The sequence below is a fragment of the Drosophila hydei genome, unplaced genomic scaffold (assembly GCF_003285905.1).
Source record: "Drosophila hydei strain 15085-1641.00,03,60 unplaced genomic scaffold, DhydRS2 tig00000001-arrow-pilon, whole genome shotgun sequence".
Lineage (NCBI taxonomy): Eukaryota > Metazoa > Arthropoda > Insecta > Diptera > Drosophilidae > Drosophila > Drosophila hydei.
This window is the reverse complement of record NW_022045643.1, coordinates 14,932,481-14,955,176: the sequence shown is the minus strand read 5'-3', so window position 1 is coordinate 14,955,176 and position 22,696 is coordinate 14,932,481. Positions and strand designations below refer to the sequence as shown.

General features: G+C 42.0%; 3 protein-coding genes across 7 annotated transcripts; 1 reads left to right on the top strand and 2 right to left on the bottom strand.

The window, feature by feature from the left end:
- Nucleotides 1-1,103: 1,103 nt before the first annotated feature.
- On the bottom strand, nt 1,104-14,153 carry LOC111604313 (CTP synthase). Of its 4 annotated transcripts, none has more exons than XM_023322363.2 (4): nt 13,720-14,153; nt 2,824-2,994; nt 2,267-2,768; nt 1,104-2,205 (listed from the first exon to the last, which is right to left on the bottom strand). In XM_023322363.2, the coding sequence occupies exons 1-4, from the start codon at nt 13,883-13,885 to the stop codon at nt 1,119-1,121; spliced, it is 1,926 nt and encodes a 641-aa protein (XP_023178131.1). In that variant the 5' UTR covers nt 13,886-14,153; the 3' UTR covers nt 1,104-1,118. The 4 variants fall into 4 exon arrangements, with proteins under 4 accessions (XP_023178131.1, XP_023178133.1, XP_030079927.1 ...); XM_023322365.2 differs by lacking the exon at nt 13,720-14,153 and adding an exon at nt 5,074-5,269; XM_030224067.1 differs by lacking the exons at nt 1,104-2,205; nt 2,267-2,768; nt 2,824-2,994; nt 13,720-14,153 and adding exons at nt 3,388-4,611; nt 4,679-4,828; nt 5,074-5,297; nt 7,832-8,185.
- Nucleotides 14,154-14,916: 763 nt separating this feature from the next.
- LOC111604287 (glycine--tRNA ligase) lies at nt 14,917-17,244 on the bottom strand. The gene has a single exon (XM_023322303.2). It carries the CDS (start codon nt 17,005-17,007, stop codon nt 14,968-14,970), a length of 2,040 nt encoding a protein of 679 aa, XP_023178071.2. The 5' UTR covers nt 17,008-17,244; the 3' UTR covers nt 14,917-14,967.
- A 419-nt stretch (nt 17,245-17,663) lies between these two features.
- On the top strand, nt 17,664-21,207 carry LOC111604311 (dual specificity protein kinase splA). 2 transcript variants are annotated; one of them, XM_023322358.2, is made up of 3 exons: nt 17,664-17,895; nt 17,969-18,026; nt 18,560-21,207. In XM_023322358.2, the coding sequence occupies exon 3, from the start codon at nt 18,685-18,687 to the stop codon at nt 20,794-20,796; it is 2,112 nt and encodes a 703-aa protein (XP_023178126.2). In that variant the 5' UTR covers nt 17,664-17,895; nt 17,969-18,026; nt 18,560-18,684; the 3' UTR covers nt 20,797-21,207. The 2 variants fall into 2 exon arrangements, with proteins under 2 accessions (XP_023178126.2, XP_023178125.2); XM_023322357.2 differs by having other exon boundaries at nt 17,965-18,026.
- The last annotated feature ends 1,489 nt before the right edge of the window (nt 21,208-22,696 follow it).

Below are 22,696 nucleotides of genomic sequence, written 5' to 3'. Positions count from 1 at the left end.
AAATATAAAAATATTTCCAATTTCAAGCTTCGATCGGCAATACGTACTGCACAATCTTTCCCAAAACAAAGATACTCATTTTACTGTGCTAGCAACCTTATTTGGGCTTCTGGTGAATATACTGCTTTGTATTTAAAAAAGCATATCTAATTGACAAACGACATAATTAACCATATCATGAGACCATGTTGATCCTCAGACATCCTTGCAATACATAATACATAAAACTAATTCATATCAATTATATTTGCCCAAAACAAAAAGGAAATTAATTTAAATGTATTTTCCTCTCGAAATTTAAAAAGCTGATCTTAATTTCTTCACACTTAGAACTGCACAGTAACCTCATTTTACCATAAGTATAATTAACATTTGCCAAGATATTATTGAAGCTTCACTATTTAAACTCTAACAATATACATATATGAAATTAATGTAACTATGTTGCCTATGGTAAAAAATCATAAATCATGAAAACTCTGTTTAATGTGTTTTCAACATCGATTAGACTGTAAACAAAAGTTTTAAAATAATACCTAATAAAAACAATTTCAACTATAGTTGATAATACCCGACTTGTAGTTATCCTGATTAACTTTTATACAAACACACATATATAAATAACAACGGCCCTCATTCGCAAATTAAGCTCAAAGCTCTAAAACAATGAGAAAACCTCATCTAAATCAAGTAAACTACATTGCAATGGATTGGTCAAAGCTAAGCATTTTATTGATGTAGTGGATCTATAAAATAAATGTAGTGTCTAGCTACAACTCAATAAAATAAAGTTATTATAAGAACATCAATCTCTTTCATATCTTGTTCATCATATCTTAATATTTCCTTACATATATTTAATTTTTGCCTTTAAGGTTTAATATATTAATGAAAATATCTTAACACTTTATATTCAAATAGTTCTCAACGAAAAGGAGATTTCGAGACAAATTCAATCATCCGATCACTTTAAAAGTGTGGACAACCTTTTTACATTTAAAGCAAAATGATAATAGATTCTACACAGTTCAATAAATGAAACATATTTATTTAAGAACTTTATCCAAGTAAAATAACTATATGCTAATAGGAAAAATATGAAGTGAAAGCAATTGAGCTCAATCAGATATTCTTGATTCACCACAAGCACCGCTTTCCTCATCGTCAAAGGTGTGATTTAATCCATTTCCATTTCCATTCATTAAGCCATTTAGGGGTTCACATTGATTATCTGTGCTGGTGCAGGTGCTTGTAGTGGTGCTCTTTTTGTGTCCTGGAAATTTAAGGGCTTCAAAGTTGTGTGCTACACCATTGACCGTTTCGTCCTCATCTGAAGACGCATCAGAGAGTTGACGCGGTGACAAGCGGCAACCACGTTCGATATAGGACGTAAGCCTATCTTCTGCTGCTAAAATTAGACCAAGGAACGGAGGTGAGGGCTTTAGTGGCCTCGACAAATATTCCGGATGGTATTGGGTAGCCACAAAGTAGGGATGACACCGCAACTCGATAATCTCCATTCGTTTCTTATCCACGTCTGTGCCCACGAAGTTCATGCCATGGCTTTCTAATTGCGATACATACTGAGGATTCACTTCGTATCGATGTCTGTGTCGCTCGTCCACTGTCTCAGGATTACCATATAGCTGTCGAATCGTGCTCGGCTTATCGGCAAATATTGTTGTTCGCTTGCCTAAGCGCATAGTGCCACCCATTTGTCCTATATGATGCTCCGGCATATCGATGACCAAAGGATGTTCCGTATCTGGATTTATCTCAGTACTATTAGCATCTTTAAGGTTTACAACGTTTCGAGCAAACTCTATAACAGCCGCTTGCAAACCCAGACAAATTCCTAAAAACGGTCTTTTATTTTCGCGTGCCCATTGGCACGCGCGTATTTTGCCCTCCATGCCGCGTGCTCCAAAGCCACCAGGCACGAGTATGCCGTTGCTTTCGCACAACTTTTGCCACTCTTTGTGATATTTGGAAGGCTCCCTTTGCAGAGTTTCCTGCTCCAGTAAGCATGATTCAATAAAAACCAAATTTGCTTTGCGATTCACTGCTAATGCAGCATGTTGGACCGCCTTTACCACGGATGCATACGAGTCCGCAAACTTGGTATACTTTCCTACAATAGCTATGTTGACCTCACGACGAACAGTTTCAGTGCGTCGTGCTAGATCCCTCCAATGTTGCAAGCATCTGGAAGTGCAATGAAAAAAGCTATTAACATCTTACTGATTTTTAGCTAAAGCTCACTTACTTGGCCCGCTTACTCATGTCGATGTTCAGTTTAAGTCGCTCATTTAAGAACTCGATGACGCCATTCTGTTCCATCAAGATTGGCACATGGTATATGGAGTTCAGGTCATGTATACAAATGACTTGATCCGGATCAACATGGCAGAAATTACTAATCTTCTCCTTTACTTCTAGCCCGATCGGCTTTTCAGAACGACATACAATCAAATCCGGGCTTAAGCCGCATCCTCGAAGCTCCCTCACAGAACTCTGTGTGGGCTTTGTCTTAGGCTCGCCGGTGGCTTTGGGCAACGGCACCAACGAAACGTGAGCTAAGCAAAAATTTTCGCGTTTTACGCGAAACTGAAATTGTCTAAAGGCCTCAACGAAGGGCATGCCCTCAATGTCACCAATAGTGCCGCCAAGCTCGACGATACACACCCGCGGCTTGGAAGAACCCTGAACAGGTCTTTGGGCGATTTTCTCCACCCACTCTTGTATGGCATCTGTGATATGCGGTACAACTGTAATACAAAATCATTAGCAGCATTCTATATAAAGTAGTCTTATACAACTTACCCTGTACTGTCTTGCCCAGGTAGTCTCCTTTACGCTCCTTCTCGATGACCAGCTTGTAAATTTTGCCCGTTGTTATGTTATTGTCCCGGTGCAATGTAATATCAAGGAAGCGCTCGTAATTACCCAGATCTAAGTCGACCTCCGCTCCATCATCAAGTACATAGACCTCACCTGCGAAATAGATTGGCACATAAGTAAAACGATAACAAAATATCCAACTGCGACAATATCGATAAGTTTGGGCTTTACGTGTAACACGAGAGCTCGACCAATTCAATGTCTCTGCAGTTAGTGTTTTCCATTAACCAATATTAAATTAATATGTACTATTTTAACTGCAACTATACAGCTGGTTTGACGCCAAATAAACACGTCGTGGTTTAAGAATTTACAAACCAAATTAATGGTTAATGTTCCCAAATCATCAAATAATTTTAATCTTTGTCAGACCCACCATATTTTCAGCGTGTTCGTGATGAGTTTGTGTGGACACAAGCTCTAAAGAATGTTAAACCAATTGCCTCCATGAATAAATTTCAATTTGTAAATAAACATTTACGGTTTTTATTTCTAAATCTTTGAGCTTACGCTAAATGGCGCGCACCACCGCGCAACCCATTTCAGTAGTTGGGATGGTCACAACGCTCAACTAGAAAATAGCATGGCATAGATAACTATGGATTATTATTAATCCTTACAAACTAGGTATTCAATACGGGGTTATTAATATGTACAGTCTTAATAATCATGGAAATTGAGAACGGGGCGTCTACTTGGACTCTTCGAGATCCTCTTTGTACAGCTCTTTGAATATGAGCTTCTGTATCTTTGTGCGAATTCGCAGCTTCTGCGCAGCCGTCAGCTGCTTCATGTACGGATGCAGGCTGAGTAAATAGTGATAATCATCATCATCAGGCACCAGCGGTACGTCCATTGTTGAGGAACCATTGAAATTGCTGTCTTCTGAGAGGCGCGGCCGCTTCAGCTTCAGAGCCGGTATTAGACCATTGGCGTACGAGTGTTGAGTGAAGTTCAGGTGTTCGTTACCCGCGCTGACGGCACCTCCACCAAAGTCTTCCTTCGATCCGACCGTATGATGTCCTACAGAAAGTGTGGGCAGTGGATGATGTGCCTTGTTATAAAGCGGAGGCGGTGATACCGAGCGCTTTCCGCCCACCGCTCCCGCATTTCCTGTTGGATTGGAGGTGGTAGTGGCTGCAGCTAGGACTGTGCCTGCCAACTGCGTTGCCGTGGCAACAGCACTATGCGTAGTGGTGGTGGTCACCACCGGCGGAGGGGAACAATGTGCAGATGCAGCAAGTATCTCCTGATTCGAAAGTGTTGCCATCGCTGTAGGAACAGTCGGCGTCGGAGATCGAGTTGGAGATGATTTCTTGCTCAAGTCTTGTGCTTCCCTTTCCAATTCCAGTTCCATTAGCTGAGCGCGCAACATTCCCGCCTTTAGGAGTGCATGCTGATGGGAAGCGGCAAACGCCTCCTCCTGCGCTCTGAGAGCTCCCGTGGCTAAAGGCGTCGTACTAATTTGAGTTTGCTGATGCGCCGCTGGCGGAGTGGGCAGACCATCCAGGCTGCCGTCACTACCTTCGCCACCTCCTTCACCATCCATTTCGTCTTCATCGTAATCCTCATCGCTATCCGGCAGGCGACGTATTAGGCCATTGGTGAGGTCTGGTTCGACTACGGTCTTCTCGCAGTCCTGGCTCTGCTGGTTGAAGTAATATGATTGATCCTGTTCGTTTTTCGGCAGACGATGGCGCATATGGTCCGCTGCATAAAATACGGATGCAAAAGTCAACAAAATTGCTAATGTGCGCAGTTTCCTCACGCTACTCACTTAGGAAGAGTAGGGCGTAATAGTGCAACCACTTGGACTCGAATGTGGCGGGGTCCACTATAAAATCTCCATTGTCGGCACGTGGAATGCGTTTGTACTCGACTCGGAAGTTGTCCCGCAGGCCCTTCCACTTTGCTTTGAGCACAATTTCTGGCAGAGAAACAGCAAAATATAATCAATCACGCACACGTTTGCTAATAGAACAAGTTACTCCAAAGGCACAACATTTTGCTCTTTTCATTAGTTCCTTTTTCATTATCTTAGTTGTGCGGGCATCGTTGCCGTTGCCTTCCGATGCCGTTCTCTCGTTTCAGTCTCGCACTTAATTCGCCGCAAAGTTGTGCCTCGAGAATTACTTCGTTCGTGTGGCTCCATGCCGTTATTCTCGTACTTACTTGGTAGCTTGTGTGTGCTGCTTAGCTCGTCCCACATTTGCTCGAGGAAGGCCTTGTTGCAGTGGAAATTGCGGTTCCATATTGCCGGCCTCTCCTCAATGTCGTGAATGAACTGCTCCACATTTAAGACAATTGTTGATTTTTTTGGCGCCATTTTTGCGGGCCTCTGTTCCTACGTTCTGTATTTACGTTTTTTATCACACACGCCTGCTGCCTACTACTGCCTGTCAACAACGAATGGAATTCTAAATTCAATACACAGCATACCATTACACATATCCATATACATATGTAGAGTGGTCAGAGTGTGACTTATACACTCTATACAAGCACACATACACACAAACACACATATACATATACAATGATTTCGTTTGGAGAGTGCAAGAAGGAAAATGCGAAGGAGAGGAATGCGAACTGAACTGAATGCTGAATAGACAATGTAATCTTATACTTAATTTGTTAATTCCTAAATGTTTCTCAATAAGTTAACTGATAAATAATTATTTACAATTGTCATGGTCATGTTAATAAAAGACTGAAATCCAAAACTCATACAACCTACATTTTTTTCATACACTGCTGCATATAGTGAGAGCGTACATTACACGTGCTCTGATCACCGTAATTGACGCAACGTTGAATCAAAAAAGTAGCAAATTGTCTTCGCTTACTCTAGCCTGTTCGTGAATAAAGTAAATAAAGAAATGCATTTGAACAGTTCTACAAATATCTTAGTCTGTGACTGCCGAACTTTCCTTAGACCTCTACTTGTTAACATACATTACATATCGAAACGGGTCTTATCAACATCTAGTATGTGCATATGTACTTTTAGCATGCTTACAAATTGCATGCTTCAAAATTCTAGATATTGTAAATGCCTTGTAAGCCCTGCCCAGAACTTTAAACTCAAATTATTAGGTAATTGATTAGGTCGCGGCATTAAGAAGCAGATTCAGGGGAACAAGTAAAGAGTGCCAATAAGGTGCAAATTATAGATGTCAATTGGATAGTCAATGGCTAACTGCTCTGGCAACTTTTTCCCAATGTAACAAGACGTGCCACAGCCTTCATTCACAGCAACATATATACGCCGAAAAGTTTATATATAAATACATATAGAAATATATGTATGTGCGTCTATATTGTGTCGTATGCACTTGTGTGTGTGTGTCTACATATGTAAATGGCACAGCAACACCAACGAAGAGCTGGGCAGGCAGCAGAAACGGCGAACTCAACACAACACAATAACTTCATTAAGATTCCGTGGCCTGCGACGTTGCCTTTGCTGCAGCCTGTTTCAGTTGCTGCTGCTGCTGCTGTTGCTTTGGCGTGCCAACGAATTTGCAGCTGACGGCGAACCCCCTTTGCCGACCAAGCATGCACGAGCCCCCTCTCGTTCAGTCATCCTCGTAGGCCTAGCAACTACAGGAAATGCTGGTCCGTCGCTCTCGCGCAACGAAGCGGAGAAAGAAAGAAGCAAAATCAAATTATAAACATACGCCAGGCTGCGACAGCCATGCAGCGAGCGCCGCCTCTGTCTCTCTCTCTCTCTCTTCTCCTCTACCCATTCGGCGCTCTCCTCTCTGTCCCATTCAAACAAAACACAAGCTGCCGCAACTGTCGGTATATGTGTGTGAGTGACTCAGACTCAGCCGCAGCCAGTCAGTTAGTCATGCAAAAATGCTTGAAGCCGCTGCCATCGCAGTTGCCGCCGCTGCCGCCGCCGCCACCTCGTGCACAGAGTGCGAAATACTAAAACAGCAGCAGCAGCGCTCAAACGCAGTTAGCGGGTAGCGGGTGGAAGGGAAGAGGCAGAGAGGGAGACAGTTGGTGAAGTTCCTTCCAGCCAGCCAGCCAGCCAGCCAGCCAGCCAGCCAGCCAACAAGCAAGCAAAAGCAATTTCTGGCGGCGCGAGTCTGCGGCAAGCTTGCTGCAGGCTGAACTGCTAAAAGGCAGGCCAGACGCCCATCAGGCCAGGGCACCGTCAAGCAGCGAGTGGCGGCAAAAGCAACGGCTACGGCAATGGCGACGCAGACAAATAATGCGTCACGTTGCGCAGTCGTTAAATTTTCATTTTCGTTGTTGCTGTTTTTATGTGCGACAGCAGCTTGCTGTACGCGAGCAGGGGCCTGGAAAGGGGCTGAGGATATTAGCTTTAGAATAAGCTGAGGCCAGCTGCTGCCGTTGCTGCTGCTGTTGTGCCAACGTGCTAGCTGCTTGCTTGCTTGCTTTTGCTTTTGCTTGATGCCAAGAAACTCGCAAGTTTGGCTGCCGACGCCAATAAAGTTGTGAGCCAAGCGAGTGACAGACACAGTGAGGCTTCATTCGAACGGCCAAATGACCACAAAAAACTGAATGAGGTTGCGCATAGTACTTCAAATCTGTCCGCCGTATCGATTGAATTTTAACTCCTGAAATATTCTATCTAACTTATATCTAAATAATGGGGTAATGAAAGCTAGACTGTTATAGTCCCTCGATACTACCTTTACATATCTTAAAATATTTATCCAATTTAAAAAAAAAAACACACAAATCAGTCGTATTTAACTTGAGATCGCATGTGAGATCGGAAAAGGGATTTCAGGATATATATATACATATATATATATATATGTTTAGAGGTGTATGTATGTGCATAGTGAGTATTGGTCATTACTATTGAAGACAGGGGGAATGTGGAGTGTCAACTACAGTTTGAACAGTTGTCGCCGAGTTTGTAGCTCTACAAAATCAATAAAACACGCACCGTACGAGTGTATGTGTTCATGTAGGTCCCCGCCTCCCTACCTCCCTCCCTGCCCTAAATGTTACACACATGCAAAAATTGCGCGCGGGCCACGAAATGCACGGAACTTGCGTGCGAGATGGTGGGTGGTTGTTGGCGGTGAGCGTCGTGTTTATAATATTTCGCTTTATGATGACCTCGACCACAGTGGGACCATCCGACCGGCCGACTGTCTGCTGGCCGCAGCACTCGAAAATCGGCAGTAAGCACAAACTCAATCCGAGCCGAATCAAATCGAATCAAATAGAAACGGACCGAGCCCAAGCGAAACGGAACGAAACGAGACGAAACGAAACGAAACGAAACAAGGCGAACCAGTGCTGATTGCAGTCAGCTTACAACTGAAATTGAAAATTCAGCAGAGCAAAGTGCGAAGCGCCGCCACCGCCGCCGCCGTGGCCGGCGCAGCGCGAGCGTGGCGACCGCGACAGGCTGCAGTCAAAGCCAAAGCAGACAGAGCTGACAGAGCTGCCATAGCCCAAGCCTAAAAGCAAGCGAGCCAACAAAACGTGCCAACTAACATAGCGGCAGCGCCAGCAGCAGCAGCGGCGGCAGGCAAAAAACAGAAACGCAAAAAACGCCAAGCAGGCAGGCAGGCAGAGCAGAGCCATAGCTGTAGCTGTAGCTGTAGCTATAGCTATAGCTATAGCCAGTGCCAGTGCCAAAGCCACGCCACAAGCTTTTGCGACGACGACGACATGCGGAGGACATACATACAAGCACTTGTGCATGTGTGCAAAAGTAGGTGTGTGTATATGCCTGTTTATGTGTGTGTATGTGTGTGCATGTTGATGTGTTTTGGGGGGCGCGTACAAACGCTAAAAACAGCCGCCGCCGCCGCCGTCACCATCATCACCATCGCCTGTATCAGCCCCCCGTTGCTGGCAGCCTGCTGTTGCCAGTTGCCTCTGCCGCCGTTGCTGCTGCTGCTGCTGCTGCTTTTGGGCATTTATTGCGCCCGGCATTTGCCGGCTAGTCAGGCACGCGCACACACACACATATATATATATATATATATATATGTACATATATACATATGGTGTCGCAATGTGTATGTGTGTGTGTGCATAAATGTGTGAGAGGCGGGTGTACGGTGCCGGTAGCCTGGTCTGCTGCTGTCGACGTCGTCGCTTGCGCATGCAGCAGCAGCAGCAACAACGACAATCAACGCGCGGAAACGAGCGAAAAGCATAAACCATGGAGATGGGAGGATTGTTAAAATCACGCGACAGGAGGCAAGCAGTCAGCCAGCCAGTCAAAGCCAGCTCACAACGCTAAAATGAATCGCCGGCTGCCGTTGACGTTGGCGAATGGTTTCGGGCCTGTCGTTTGCACGCAGCAGTTTTTAGGGACCGAGCTGTAGAAGGGGGAGCACATTTTTGTTAGCTGGTAGGCTTGTTGGCTGGCTGGCTGGCTGGCTGGCTGGCCGACTCGCTGGCTGGTATTGGATGTTGCAAGCGTCAGGCGTTAATTGCTGTTCCCCGAAGAGGAAGTGGAAATTGTAGAAATGTGCAAGCCAGGGGCAAATGAAAGGAACCGCAACATTAGAAGAGCCCTATTCTACTCAGATTTGGATTTAGATCTGGTTTAACCATTATATATCATTTCAAATTGGCTTATAGAACGAACTGCTTTGCCAATGCCTTCAGACATTGGGTCCTTATAACATCCTGCTGCCGCCGACACAGTGCACAGCACAACAAGCTTCAGCAACAATAGCAATTACAGAATGCACAAAATTGTATTTTCCATTTAACTTTTTGCAAATTGTCGTTGCCGTCGCCGTCGCCGCCGCCGTTGGAAAACGTGTGTAAACGGAATGCGCAAGCAAAAAAAGCAACAAGCCATATGCTATGGCCAATGGGGGACGGAGAGAAAGCAACAGCTGCTAACAATGTTGACGCGTCGCTGATGGCGGGCCAAAACGAAAGACGCAAGAAGCAGTGAGCCGGGCTCTTAAGACGCTACAGGGACGAACTGATAAGCGCAAAGCGCAAAAGGTAAAACATAAAAGCATAAAACAAAACGCACAAAATCGTCGGCCAAGGCTAGCTGACAAAGTTGATAATGATGATTATGATGATGATGCTGATGATAAAACATATTAAGCAATCCAATTCGATTATATTCCTGAGGGCTGTCAGGTTCGGTGGACAATATGGCGTCCTGCAAGCCACAACCACTGTCCCAGCCCACTGGCCACATGCGACCCACTCTCGAAATTAACGCCAAACAAATGAAGCACAAAGCGCGCACACGCATGTGCCGCATGCGGCACACTGCCGATGCTGGCGTCAACGTCTGCGTCGCAGTCAACGTCGACGCCATTGTAACCCTTAGCCTCAACCTCACGCCCCACTGCTGCAGGAGCAAAGCTTGCACAATAAATGAGCAAAAGCTGCACCAAATGCAACGCAAACGACCCCCAAAACCGAAGCGAGCCGCTTCCCAATGTGAAAAATGGAAATAACAGCCAGTAGACAGTAATTCGTGGTGGACATCCCCGTGTGAGTTCGGGGACGGGCAGTAGACTGCAGACTGCAGACTGCAGCCGGCGGCACAACGTAACGTAAGCAACTTAACCATCCACAAGCAAGTCCAAGTCTCAAAAGGCAATATATGTAAAATGTTTCCCTCTCCCACTATTGGCGATAACCTATCCATAGCATAGTAAACATCTTATACTATGTATACGCTTTCAACATGCTTTGCTCTCAATGTTCTCCATGTCTAGTATAAGCCCGCAGCTCAGGTTTAACTTATACAATATTCATAGGCATAGTTTATGTTAGTGTTGACATTTTTATACCCTGATCCCATTAAAAATGGGAAATCAGGGTATAATGGTTTTGTGCAAATGTATGTAATAGGCAGAAAGAGGCGTGGCAGACCCCATAAAGTATATATATTCTTGATCAGGATGACAAGCCGAGTCGATTGAGCCCTGTCCGTCTGTCTGTCCGTCCGTATGTGTGAACGCGTGGATCTCAGCATCTATAAGAGCTAGAGACTTGAAATTTTTTTGTAGGTCCGTGTATAGCACGCGCAGGTCAAGTTTGTTTCAAATATTCGATAACTATTCGCATTTAATTGTTATCGAATAAAAACATTATTGAAATGCAGTAAATAAATTATATCTGGAACATCTTAACAGCTAGAGCCTCCAAATTTTGTATTTAGTCTTATGTATATTGGATTTTGGATGCCGGCTCCAAATTCCCCCAAATTCTTAAAATTTAAATGTAGTTGGAACTAGGGCCATTATGTGAAGGCGTTTGCATCTCAACTAAGCCAATAGGATATGTAGATCATATGCTGAAAATTTCATTAAAATCCATTAAGTAAAACAGAAGTTATTAAAGAAAACGTTTGGCCAAATTGCAAAAGCACATGTCAGCAGCGCCACGCGCACGGATTTTTCCTATGCATGTGCACACATACATTCAAATGCGTGTATTCTTTTCTATTCCAAGAATTGAAATTGCGATTGAATTGTGCTGAATATTAGCTGCTACTTATGTTCAAATTTGCAGCAGCTCGTGTAAGAAGGGCAGTGGCTGCGTTGGTGGAGGCGCCGCTCGCATGTAGCTTGGTCCGGGTTCGAGACCAGTGGGAGATGAAATGTTTTTTATTGTTTTATTTTTTTTTTAGTTATGAAGTGGCGGTGTTGGTAGAGTTTGTGCACGTTGCGCAAATAATCCGGGTTCGAATCCTGGTCTCGCAATGTCGATTTTTATTTGTTTTCTTCTTTTTTTTAATACTCGATGCAAACTACGGAAAATATTAAAAAAAAAACTCAAAGGACTGGGATCAGGGTATCTCCTAGTCGGGCACCCCGACTAGAGCTTTCTTACTTGTTTTGTAAGGATTGGCTTTTTAATGCCATTATAAAATATTTGAGATTTCTTCGTTCAGCACACATCTTTTAAGTATATCTATATATATATATATATATATATATTATAGATGTTATATATATTTTATATATATATTTTAATGGTTGTAATTGTTGATGCAGCTATTCTATGCAATCCCTTTTTCTGAGCTCTATTTCTATGGCGTATTGTATATATCCTATTCACAGCATAAAGTAGGGTGTATTGGCTTGTCCTGCTCTCGATTTAAATAATGCGAATGCTTTCACAGTTTAACTGTGGAACTGCATAGTTATACGCCTTATCATAATACTTTTCAACTAGAGTGGAAAAAAATAAATTATTTTCGTCACAAATTAACAGAGTATTGGACAGTACGCCACAGTCGACTAGCACGTGGTTACTTGTGATTTATCCAATTAATCTTATTTACTAATGTATATTCACACTTTAAAGAGAACGAGCGTAAACTAGTTGTTTAGAACAGTGTATATGGTTTTACAAATAACTAACCCGACAGCTTGCAAATTGAGTAGCAGAGACAGCTGTTGGCATAACCCACTCAACACGCACAGCGAAACCAAGCGAGTGCAAGAAAAGGCGCATCGAAACGAAAAGTTGAAAGAAAAAACTGTTGTGTTCAATGTCAAGCACAAAAAAAAAAATAAAATAAAAGGAATGCATCGACAATTTCAGTGTCATTGTGTTCGCCGCCTTAATACATATACACACATAGATAACTACTTATTCGTATATTATTCGTAATTGTACGTATTTAGACTTAAAGATTTAAAGTCTGTTACATCTGTGGACTCATTGTTTGATTAATTACAGCTGTACTATATGTGAATGTTATATACTTATATGTTGACAGATTTGTACCCATGTTAATCAAAATTGTATTAAGAATAGTGAAAATATCTTGTACTTCTATATTTTATATATTTTAATTAAGCTTAAGAAAGCTTATTGCTAAGTTTGGCTTAACCTATCATTATTTTTTAAATCAGCATCCCCTTCTATACGCTATAAACGAAATAGCATGTCTAGAAACGTGGTATATTGTTTGCGAATATTTATGCATTTGTGTATCTATATATATACTACATTCATTTAAATCTTTGTATATATACATGCACAAATACGCTGTCTTTGCAACGTGCTGGCTGTGATGCCAAATTGACTACTTTCCCGCCAGTTCCGGCGTTTTACAAACATAGAACGCATGAAAAATTGAGATATAGTAGCTAGCCGGAATTATAGGTATATTAAATTAATTTGTATTACTAACAATAGCACAATAACAATAACAATTATACCGAAAAATGCCAAATTTGCATGATTTTTAATCAATAGTTTTCAAACATCTATGTAGCTCGACCATCTCGAGTCATAATGTCTCATCTCAAGTAAAATATTTTAAACAACGTTGCCGGTAATAATAAGGTGCCGGTAATAATAAAGTATCCGAAATGCTTAGAATCCAGTCTTGTAATGCAAAGGGAAAATAAACTTTTATTGAACTGGACAATTATGCATTACTTGCTTAGTATTAAAAATCATCTTAAAATCAAAACATGCAAAATTTTAATATTTTTATTGGTATTTGTGGGAAACGCAAGACGCGTTGATGAGCATCAAATATACTTTTTCACACACACGGTCCCTTGTTCACATGTATGAGCATTTATGTGTCTGTATGTCTGTACAGTTAGAAATTCCTACTATAGAGAAAGGCGACAAACCATTCGCGTGATATATATACACGTGTACACACACAGTCGTATACGGATGTATATGCCAATACATTGTACATAAGTTCATTTACTTATACATATGTGCATACATTCTAAAATGTGCAAAACAATTCGGATGGCACTTGAAAATGCTTTTGCGCCACTTTATTGTTGTATTGTATACATGTACAAATATGTAACACTTATACGATATTAAATTAATATTAAATAAACTCACCATGCTCGTATGGCGAAAATGTGCCTGCGTCGATATTAATGTATGGATCAATTTTAATAGAAGTGACATCTAGGTTGCAGGACTTAAGGAGTGTCCCAAAAGAAGACGCAATGACACCCTTGCCAACTCCACTTATAACACCTCCGGTGACCAAAATGTATTTCATTTTGTTTAAAACCACCTATTTTATTTTAAAATCCCGCGTGACTGACCACGTTTTTTATTTACTTTATACGCAATTAAAAATTCATTTACTTGAGCAATGCTCAACAGTTTCCGATAGTTTGTCACTTTTAGTTTCTTATTGATAACTGATCACGTCTAGTTGACACACGTAAATGTAAATATTATTTTACATATTTAGTTATACTTTTTAACAATAACGCTCTACTTTATCTTCCCTTCTGCCACATGTGTAAGCAATCACAACATCGATAATGTATGAAATCGATATAGACTATCGAATATCAAATGGAAATAGTTAAAATCCTAGCGATGTAACTTACTTACTATCGATTGCGTTCAATGTACATTTGGCGCATTATTTTTGTATTTCACTATTTTTCAAGCACTCAAAAAACAATTGAAGACTAAAATCTAGAGATCCCTGATTTATAACTAGATTCATGTGATTAATCGACAAGAATAAATATTTCTGATTTTAGATACTTCCAGATTTCAATAACGTGGCTTTTCCTTTAAATAGTAGGTTCTTGGGTGTTTTTTAATTTCTGAATATTGCAAAAAAAATTATTCAATAACAAATTTGCCGACAAGCGGCTGTAGTTCAGCCGTTTGTTTAGTAACAACATCAATGCCTGTGCGTTTCCTGTCTGCCTTATATGTTTGAGTGTGCATGTGCTTTTCAGGTTATTTTTTAATCGGCCATTCCCGCTAGCAGATACATACTTCGTTTTCAGATCCAGGTAGATTATAATCTGTGTGGCAAATAAAACAGAACAGACAAAAGCTGTTGTAGGATACCTAATGACATTCTAGAAACTTTCATTTGATTTCAAAATACGTACGATATTACTATTTAAGTATTACATGAACATTTAAATTCTATCGAAATCATTTGCACTTGGCAAAATGAATTGTCGAATTAATAATGAAACGCATATGCTAAAGCATTCTTTATTATTTATATTTAAGAATTTTCCAAAACAAGCATTTTAAATGCATTTATAAATACACGATCGTATTACATTTATAGCGTACAAAGCAATTGTTGGTTTAAAATATGGTTCATTTCGTAGCTTCCTGCTGCTCAAAGATTGGGTATTGCTCTAAGACCTGGGCCCAGGTGAGCTTTGTCGTTGCCAAATCTTTGACTACACCGACAACAACATCGAGCCCAATGCGAACCTGTTTCATGGTGTTTCGGTCACGTAACGTCACTGTGTGAGGCTCCTTTAAGGTATCGAAGTCCACAGTGATGCCATAGGGAATGGCAATCTCGTCTGTTCGTGCATAGCGACGTCCTATGGAGCCACTTGAATCGTCCACTTTGTGCGACAGTTCCGCTTTCGTCAACAAGGTGGACAGCTGTTGAGTGTACGGCTGGAACTCGGCGTTGTTCGAAAGAGGCAATATGGAGCACTTGTAGGGTGCTACAAGAGGAGGCAATGTGAAGTAGCAGCGCTGCTCATCACCCTCACGGCATTGAAAACTATGCTCGAGCAGGGCATACATGATGCGCCCTATGCCAAAAGATGGCTCTACCACGCTTGGTATGAACTCCTCGACGTGTACTGTTTTGGTGGCATGCTTCACAGTGATGCTTTCTGCACCGAGCTCGTGAGTGGCGCCATCAGAGAGGGTCAGCTTATACAGGCCACCGGCCGATAGCTGTGTCTCTACCTGCTTAATATCATCCAGCGACAACTTGGCCAGCGCATCCGTTATGGACTTGGCTTCCTTTTTGAATGCTTTGCCCAGCGCCTGCTTGTTGGGCACAATCTCACTTACTTCCACGGTCTTTGGAGCTGGCAAACGCTTCTCGGCCACTAGACGTACGCCGGTGGCAGCTGTGTGCTGGCTCAGATCGTAAGCTGATCGATCGGCACAGCCAACGCACTCCACCCAGCCATATGAGGTGAGAATCTCTGCGTCCCAACAATCGCAGGCATAGTGCGCCATTTCATTACCCATGTGCTGACGGAAGCGCAAGCACTCAGGCTTGATACCAATCGCATGAAGGAACTGCTGAATCCGAGCCATATAGTAGCCCAATGTCTCGTTGGCCACCAGTTTGCTGGCTACGGCCTCGCCAATGGTTGATGGCTGTGCTGATTTTCCATCCATCTGGTTGCAAGCTGAATATAGTGTTAGCTTCTCGTTGGCCACCCGGCTAAATTTGGGATGATCCTTTTGCACAGGATCACAGAAGTGCTCAATCTCTGCCATGGTGAACTCACGTACCCGTATCAGACCAGATCGCGGCGAAATCTCATTGCGGAAAGAGTTTCCGATTTGGGCCACAGCAAAGGGAAGCTTTCCTTGGTTAAACTCCAGGAGACGCTTGAAGTTTACAAATATGCCTTGGGCGGTCTCTGGGCGCAAGAATCCTTTCACCAGACCAGTGGGTCCAATTTGAGTTGCAAACATTAGATTGAATTCAATCGGTTCTGTCAGATCGTTGCCAGTCAATGGTGACTTTATATTGTATTTAGCTAACACATCCGCGAGCTCCTGTTTGTTTAGGCCATCCAGCTTAATAATGATGTCCTCACATTCAGCCCGTAGCGCTGGGGTTGCATCCTTCGCTGTGCATAATTTTTCGAGTGCTTGTTTGATTAGATGGTCCAGTCGGAAGCACTCGCCGGTCTTGACGTCTTTCACCATCAGATCGGCAAATCGTTCCACATGACCTGACGCCTTGAGGACTGGCTCGGGTGTCAATATGGAGCAGTCCACTTCTAGCATTTGCTCCTCCAAACTAAAGAACTGCCGCCACAAAGCTAATATGTTGGACTTAAGCGCACAACCCATTGGTCCAAAGTCGTATTGGCCGGTGATGCCGCCGTATATGGCAAAGGATTGGTCGTAGAAGAAGCGTCGCTTCAAGAGATCCTCCATTTTCGCGCGATCAAAGCTGACTACGCTTGGCGTTAGCGCCAATTCCTTTTCTTCGAGAACTTTCTTACGAACCTTTAGCTCGGCCACGGCCTTCTTAACATCCAATTCGGGTGCTCCCTTTGCCTTTAGTTCGCGGACCAAGTTGCCTTGCTCCTGCACTCGCTCCCGTAGAGGTGCCAGCTGCGTTTCTATCTCAGGATTCGACATGATAAAATCTGTTGCTGCTCGTAATTGAACACTTCGCTTCTGTTTCTTGCTGCCCCACGACTGTACTGAGTAGTTGGAGGAACTAGTGCAAAAAAATGCCTTTACTTGTGCTTTGTTGGCAAAGGTCTCTCGCTCACTCTTGCTTTCACGCCAGTTCCACGTTTTTACGCACGGTCTGCTTCGTTGAAAATTGGATAAAACTCCACTGGCGCTGCGCAAGTATGTGTGCGCTTTTAAAAACTGTAATGACATATGTTATTTTTTATGCGCTCAACACATGAATTTATATAATTTTTATTCACGGTTTTGAAATTATTTTATACCTTCAGGTGCCTCTCGGGTGATTCACAATAGAAATGATTGTGATGTGCAACACTGCAACAAAAAGATGCTCAAGACCGGTTGTTTGCAACGTGTGTGAGCCACAAGAATGACGTGAATTTCTTCATACCATTTAGTTTTTTATTAGCTCTGCATTGAATGTTATTATTTTTAATAGCAACATTCATTTAATAATACAGTATTTTAGCACTTTTTGTAACACTTTTACGGGTTTTAATCGATAAGTGCTGTGTGCAGCTGTTGGCATATCGATATATCGATAAGCAATCTACAATTCATTTTGTTTTTTACCACTCGGAAGCATTTTTCTTTCATGTTTATTTTTTAAGGTATAATTTTGCGGAATTCGATTTTTTAAAACAAAATAAGCAAGGTTTAAATTTAATTTCATTTACATTGCCGGAAAGTATTTAATATTTAGCCGACCTTCGAGTTACTCAGTTTGCAGCGTTTGTGATCAATGAATGGTGACGACGCCACCGCATTTCTTCGTAGCATAAAAACAAAAGAAGGGCAGCATTCCTTGCAACACAGAGTTCTTCTGAGGTAACTGTTATTTAGTTTTTACGTCAATTTATATTGTTGGCTTTGATGTAATGTGTGTTCTTATTGCAGACAGACGTTTTGTTTGTTTGATAAACAGCATCAAATTAGGCCAAACCAACTGCAGCGCATAGGTGAGTGCACACACATACAAATACATACATACATACATACATATGAACGCTTTGCATGTTATTTTTTGAATTGAATTGTTTTTGGCTTTTTAATTGTATGAAATAATATCAAATGAAGTTCTTGTCAAATACGCTTAACGTTCGCCTTGTCGTCTTGTACAGTTGTCATTTCTTGCTTGAATAAGCCCCATTATTTCGAAATTAATGAGCCTTTCATATGCACATCAATATTACAATGTGCACAGGTGTTTAAAGTAACATTAGACTTTTTGACATACATACATTTGTACATACATACACATACACACATGTCTTCTGTGGTGGTTGTGGTGCTGCGGTGGTGTGGTGTGGTGTTAGCAGGCAGTTGTGCGTTCTACTCTCGTACAAAGTCTAATAAGCTAGTGCACGTCTCTAACAAACAAGCAAACGAAAACCCCCAGAAAAATCCATTGCTAACCCTCAACTAAAACCAAATATAAAAAGAGGCTTAAATCTGGCGAATCAATCATTGAAGACTGTTTATGTCTTTCTAGGATATATCATATGCACCGCTCACCGCAACCACTGCCAGTTCAAATAAACAAACATAAACAAAACTGCAAATGAAAGCAGAGCTCAACAGCAACAACAACCAGAACAAAAACAGCAACAACTGGCGATGCAATTAAAAGCGCCAAAGAGCAGGAATATGGCTAGTGTTAATGATGATGAACCAGCAACCAACAACCGGCGAAACAACAACAATAGCAACAGCAACAACAACAATAACAACATCAACAACAACAACAATAGTACGAGCAGCAATCCAAGCCCTAGCATCAATAACAATAACAATAATAATAACGAGGATGCGGCAAGCAAACGGGAGTCATTGGAGGCACGCAAGCAGAGCTTGGAGCAGCGCTTAAACGAGAAGAGCTGGCTGTTGCACCAAATACAAAAACAGGAGACAGCTATTATGCATGGCAATTACGAACACTTGACCATCAATGAATTCTTTGCCCAGCTAGCGCAGCAGTATAAACATGAACAACAATTGCAGGCACTGTCTAAGGACAGCGGCGCTTTGCTGCGACGTAAGCAGAGCACAAGTAACCGGATGGATGCTCAACCAGGTGGCAGTCAAACTTATAGTACTAACATCAACAACAATCGCCACTCGGAGACACATTCAAATCGCAGCTCAGAGTATGATAACTATCAGCCAGCTGGCTCAAATGGTGATATACTGGTCATAGGCGTTGCTCAGCAACAATTACAACAACATCCGCACGTAAAAAGTGCACTGAAGAAACGTCCTACACCCACGCCTACTGCTCAGATACAAATGCAATATATAGCACAACGCCAGCAGCAACAGCAACAACAACAACAACAACAACAACAACAACAACAACAACAACAACAAGTACCACAACAGATGCACCACCACATGGATGTATATTCGCAGCAGCATGTGAACTATCTGCAGCAGCAACAACAACAGCAGCAGCAGCCAAAGCAACGTGTCCAGGGTCAAAAGGATGTTATCTCAATGTACTCGGCTAACTCGTCTAATGTGGCCACGTTGCGCCAGCAACATGTGGCGCCGCAGCAACAACCCATTATCGTGCAGTGCGACAAGTATTATCTGTCGCCCACGCATCAGAGCTATAGTGAAGGCGGCTTCATTAAGTCGAGTCAAAACATAAAGAAGTATGTGTCGCCGCTCGCTTCGCCGAGTGCCGTTAGCTACGAGCAGAGCTCGTTGCATCATCATCGTCACCTTGATGCCATTTCCTTGGCGCCCAGCTACATGTCTGTTGAAGTGGAGACTGTGGAGAGGGTGCAGCAGCAGTATCGCTGGCGCTCACAATCCCATATAGCAGCATTGACACCGCCTCATCCACATCCGAATCAGAGCATGACTGCTGCCTTAGCTGCCGAGCCAAAGTCGCATTCCAGCGATATGTTAGCAGCGCCGCTGCCGCGCTATGCTAGCAAACCCAAGCCCTTGGATGAGATATCACTGTGCTCAACGTCTGCCAGTGCGACGACCATTGAAAAGAAGGCCAAGCCCAAGCAGTGGCTGGAATCATCGCTCGATGGGCCCGCAGTTGTGCGTCAAATCGAGTCCACATCGCACAGTCCCGTTAGCAGTAGTGGCAGTGGCGCCGCTGCCGCTGCCGCTGCTGTCACTAAGCCCCGGACAAAATTGTCCTCACAGTCCATGTCGGTGTCCGGTCGGCACTATTCCATGTCTGCTCAGCGCAATGCCAACAACTATGCTCCTAATAACTATCCGGTTGCTGGTAGCTCTAAGGCTCTGCAGCATGTGGATGAAAGATTTGCAAAGCTGAGTCAGTCCACTTCCTACCTGAATGCCATGGAGCAGACGGTGGGCATATCCGCATCTTATACACTGGAACCACTTGAAATACCGCCATTTAGGCATCTGCCGCCCAAGCCAAATCAAAATCAACCGCAATCGCCGCCGCCCAGGCCACCGCCAGTTGGCAACAGTAACAACAACAACAATAACAACAATAATAGTACCAACAGTGGAAATGCACTGCAGAATGCTCTGGTATCACCGCCCCTGGCTGTGGCCACGGCCACAGTAGCACCTAGTTTGTCCCCTGAGATTCGTATCGAATCACCCAAAAATATGACTGTGGTGCAGCAGGCCACCTTTCAGCCGTACAAGGAGGTGATCAAACCCTTCGAAATGTCCGATTTTTACAAATACTCGACGAAGTTTAAGCAGAAAGATGCCGGGCGACCGGAATGAGAAGAACTTAGCCCTGGAAGCCCTGGAAGTTTCAGTTATTTAATTAGGATATACTTATAGTTATTGTTATCATCTAAACATATTTGATATTTGTTTGACTGACCAAGCGCGAAGTACCAATAGGAATTTCAGACTTTCTCGCATTTTTAAGCGGTTAGCGCAAATTTTAAGAATTACAATTTTGACTGCAACGTAAACATTCGAATACTAATCGAAATGCTGAATATGATTGAGATGACTGCTACAAAATGGATGGAAAGGGTATCCATATTAAAACCCAATTGACAATATGAAACAAACAAAATTGTACATTGACTCAACATTTTTACTCTATATACTATATTTACTGAAATTGTATTTACAACGGAACTGGTTTGATATATTTATATAAATACTGATAGCAATTGTTACAAATTTATTATACAAAATTATTTGTATACTGACTTGAATATACAATAATCTTTATGTATACATATACATATAAGTTTGTTTTTTCTACATAGTAAACTCAATTTATCTAATATTAATTGGTCTTGACTGATTTTTCACAAAAAGTTATATATATGAAATATAATATTTGAATCAAAAAATCGAATTCAAATAAAGATCGAATTTAAAACTAAAAACAACTTTAAATATAGGCAGTTGGGAAGTGATACTTTCTTCATTCAACCTTCTTTGACTGTTTTGATTGAATGATTACATGTTTACGTAGTTTCAAGAGTATATTGGTATTATCCATTGCCCGGTTAGCGGTCCCTGTCAGTAGAGGCCAGCAGTGGGCATGTGGATGTGGCTATATATTAAGCAACTTTATCTTCAGCTGTCTTATATAGCTGATTGCATAATGAAATTGAAAAACAAATTAGACTATTCTAGTCGGGAGTGCTCGAGCAAGAGATACACTGAACCCTTTACTCCTTTTACTCGTTTTTTCTTCTTCTTTTAATCAATCGACAGCTGCACACAGAAGCAGTTTATGAAGCGGCTGCGTTTATGGGCTTCAGAGTTATTTGTTGTTTGTTTGTTAGGTACTTGATATGAGATATTTCCGTCATGCCCACTAGAGGCGTAGCAAATCGAATCAGACTATATAGTCTTTTGCACAGATTCTGTTATATTTTGAACACTAGAAACTTGAAATTTGGATTATATATTCGTGTAGACTTTTACAGCTTACAGTTAGAAGCCTACGGCTAGCTACCACGGCTGTTGATTTATCGTAAATTACATATATAAGCTAATTGAGGGCGTGACAAATGTAAAAAAAATGTAGCAGCTGGCAGTGCCTTGACCGCTTTCATAAAAAGTCTCAAATATTGGAAATTGGATTTTTTATTTTGCCAATTTGGGAAAAGAGGGAGACAGGGAGGTATCGATCCACACCGCCTTCTTCTGGATGCCACATACATTTTAAACGATACTCTTGATTTCAATATGAAACAATAATATTTTTATAAAAATCTTTTGAATATCGTTCAAATGTTTTACTGATTTCCCTAAGTGCTCTAAATTTCTAGTGGAAGTTCTTCAAAGATCCACGCGCATCTGGATAGTTTTAGTAAACTTAATAATAGATTTGACATTTATTGATGCTATAAAATATTTCTTAAGTATTCAATTTCATCGACTTTATAACTTAACTATCTCTTTAATTATCGAACACATACAGACTGTAAAATTGGATTTTGTATTCAGTTTGTACATATATATGAACGTATGTGGGCTGAGGTGTACGCACACATATGTTGTGTGAGTGCTTGTATATACGAAAGATACTTGGCTCTGGTTGAGTGAGCATTGTTTTGGGTTCGCCTCTCTTTCGAAACATCAAAAACCAAAAATAAAAGAATCATTCTCTTGGCATGGACCAGATCGGTTCAGTTGCATTGGATGCGCC

Coding starts and splice junctions, on each gene's coding strand:
- LOC111604313 (XM_023322363.2), bottom strand. CDS start 13,885: ATGAAATACATTTTGGTCACCGGAGGTGTTATAAGTGGAGTTGGCAAG. Junction 2,769..2,823: donor CCTGGGCAAGACAGTACAGG/GTAAGTTGTATA, acceptor TTTGTATTACAG/TTGTACCGCATATCACAGAT. Junction 2,206..2,266: donor GACATGAGTAAGCGGGCCAA/GTAAGTGAGCTT, acceptor TTGCACTTCCAG/ATGCTTGCAACATTGGAGGG.
- LOC111604311 (XM_023322358.2), top strand. CDS start 18,685: ATGCAATTAAAAGCGCCAAAGAGCAGGAATATGGCTAGTGTTAATGAT.
- LOC111604287 (XM_023322303.2), bottom strand. CDS start 17,007: ATGTCGAATCCTGAGATAGAAACGCAGCTGGCACCTCTACGGGAGCGA.